This window comes from Nelumbo lutea, chromosome 1 (genome assembly GCF_056320005.1).
Source record: "Nelumbo lutea isolate HS-2025 chromosome 1, American lotus-T2T, whole genome shotgun sequence".
Classification (NCBI taxonomy): Eukaryota; Viridiplantae; Streptophyta; class Magnoliopsida; order Proteales; family Nelumbonaceae; genus Nelumbo; species Nelumbo lutea.
The window spans coordinates 119,517,748-119,520,188 of NC_142684.1; the positions used below are offsets into that span (position 1 = coordinate 119,517,748).

General features: G+C 40.1%; 1 protein-coding gene across 1 annotated transcript; it reads left to right on the forward strand.

The window, feature by feature from the left end:
- Positions 1 to 509: 509 nt before the first annotated feature.
- LOC148877110 (uncharacterized) lies at positions 510 to 1,253 on the forward strand. Its single transcript, XM_088968727.1, has one exon. It carries the CDS (start codon positions 510 to 512, stop codon positions 1,251 to 1,253), a length of 744 nt encoding a protein of 247 aa, XP_088824853.1.
- Positions 1,254 to 2,441: the final 1,188 nt, after the last annotated feature.

A 2,441-nucleotide genomic window follows, 5' to 3' on the forward strand; every position in this document is an offset into this window, starting at 1 on the left:
CAACCTGGTTTCCTTCATTATTATTTTTTTTTTAAATTATCAATTAATTGGTGAGAGCGTAAGAGTAGTGTGTTGGTGTTATAAGAAGGAGAAAAAAAAAAAGGTAGACAAAAGAAAAAGTAGATTTTTCTTTGAGTCTATAAAACCAAAGCTGCTCCATGGAAAAGGCTCAGTTCTCCCTGGTCTGAATACTCCCAGAGTGTTTAGTGTTTACCTCCCTAAAGACCCAAACCGAGAAAAACGAGTAAGGAAAAACATATCAGAGACCCGCTGGTCTTCTCTTTTCTTCTTATTTTCTTCCTCAGATTTCCATTACTTTCTTAGACTTTTCCATCTCCAGATTCCCGCAAATTTCATCATATCTATCTAGAGATGTCTTGACATCCCTTCGGTGTCCATTTCTTTCCCGCCCATTTCAGCTTCCTCCACTCGATCTCTTCAATTGGTTCTCCAGCAAATAAAGCCATTGACCGATCTCTCTCTCTCTCTCTCTCTCTCTCCAGATGATAATGGATTCTTTTGATTTCGATAACATTAAAGCAGAGAAGGCCAACGCGATGCTCAGGTACCGCCGTATTCGCAAGATTGCCAAACTCTTCCGCTTCCTCGAGGCTTGTTTAGCTCTAATCATAGTCTCATGGTTTTCTGCTCGTCTTCCGGTCGCCATCAAAACCTCCGGCGAGTATTTCCAAAAGCTATGCGTGGTACTGGTTAGTCCTCTCTTCGTTTTCTTACTCGGAAACGCTATCATCATCACTCTCTTCATCAAATCCGATCAGTTTTCCGGCCAGACTGCTACCACAAGCAATTCCAGCCATGATATATACGACGAGTTCGTCAAGAACAGCGAAAACCGCCAGAAGATCCGACCTGAGAGTCCTGAACCGTCACCGGAGGTGATAGTATACGAGGACAAGGAGACTGTGAGCGAAGGGAGCACAGCTGCCCAGACTTATCAAGACGTTCAGATGATTTCGAGCACAAAGACTTATAGGAGGATTCAGTCGGAGAAATTCACGCACGAGAGTCGAGAAAAGCTGCATAGAGAGCTAAGGCGGTCGGAAACGGAGAAATGCCAGAAAGTTGACAGTCCCGACCCCGATGAGAAAGGGGAAGTGACGTCATATGCCGAGCCTATGAGCAACGAGGACGCCGAGGAGTTCCGGCGCAAGATCGAAGCCTTCATTGCAAAGCAGCAGAAGTTTCAAAGGGAGGAATCGATGGCTATCATTCTTCAGAGTCTGATCAGCTGATGGTTCCAATATGATAACAAAAATAAGAAAATTAACGAAAATCGAAAAATAACCGCTGGAAGAAAAATTGTCATGTTTTTCCTCATCTTTGATTTTGCTTTAATGCTGCTACACTTATGTACAGTATTAACATTATTAGCGATTAAAGTAAAAACGAAAAGAAAGCCATGGATTTTGTCCCTTTCTTCAGTTTTCTTATCGATGAGATGATGACGTGTTCTACTAATCTAAACCGTTGGATTAACGTGCTCTAAAACAGAAAGAAATGTTAAGTTGATCCCTCTTATATTCTGAAACGTGGATGTTATGTTGGTGGTGAGCAGAGAATATATTTAATTAATTTCTTTCCTTGTTTGAGACATAAAGATATGGATTATTATTAGATAAAAGATTCGGGTTTCGATAGAGGGACTCAGGAAAGAGAATAGCACATTCGGATGCTCATTTTGAGTTGTAGGCATTTTTCTTTTCTTTTCTTTTTCTTTTTCGAGAGGCAAATGAAAGATATATATAGAAGGAACGGATTCCAAATTCTGTGTTTTGGTGGTGGTGGTGGTGGATATGCTGTTGCAAGCAAATCGTCGACCCCAAGCCTGTAGTTGTAGAAAAAGCAGTTCTGCTTCTAACGTGTAATGGATATGATTAATTTAATGAAAAGCTTGAGGTGCGGATTCCCTGCACTCGATCGACCGATGCACCACACTCCATATGCCCTACAATTCTCTTCAATTATTCCTTGTGTCTGTCTTTCTTATTTAACCCTCTTTTTATGCTGCTTGAGAGCAAGAAAAGAGGCCGTTCCATAGTGTCAGGTAATAGTTAATGAATATAAAAAAGGACGATTATGGTCTGATGATTTCATCAAGTCCCCAAGTGGAAGTGGGGTTTGATCGAAGATTATCGCCTTGGTTTTTAGTTATGATTTGATGTGCAACTAACTGTTTTTCAACTACAACTAATGTAATTAGCTTAATTAAATTGGTTTTGAAAGTTTTCTGAAGAGGTAGGTACTGGGTACTAGTTCTGTTCTTCACTACTACATATGGAAAATCATGAAAAATCATGATCTAGATTAGACACGTAGTTAAACTGACTTTTCATGGATGAAACCAAAATTTCTCCTTTCACATAGCCTAATCATAATCGGTAAACAAATCCTGTGGTGAAGGATGATAAGGAATACATCTT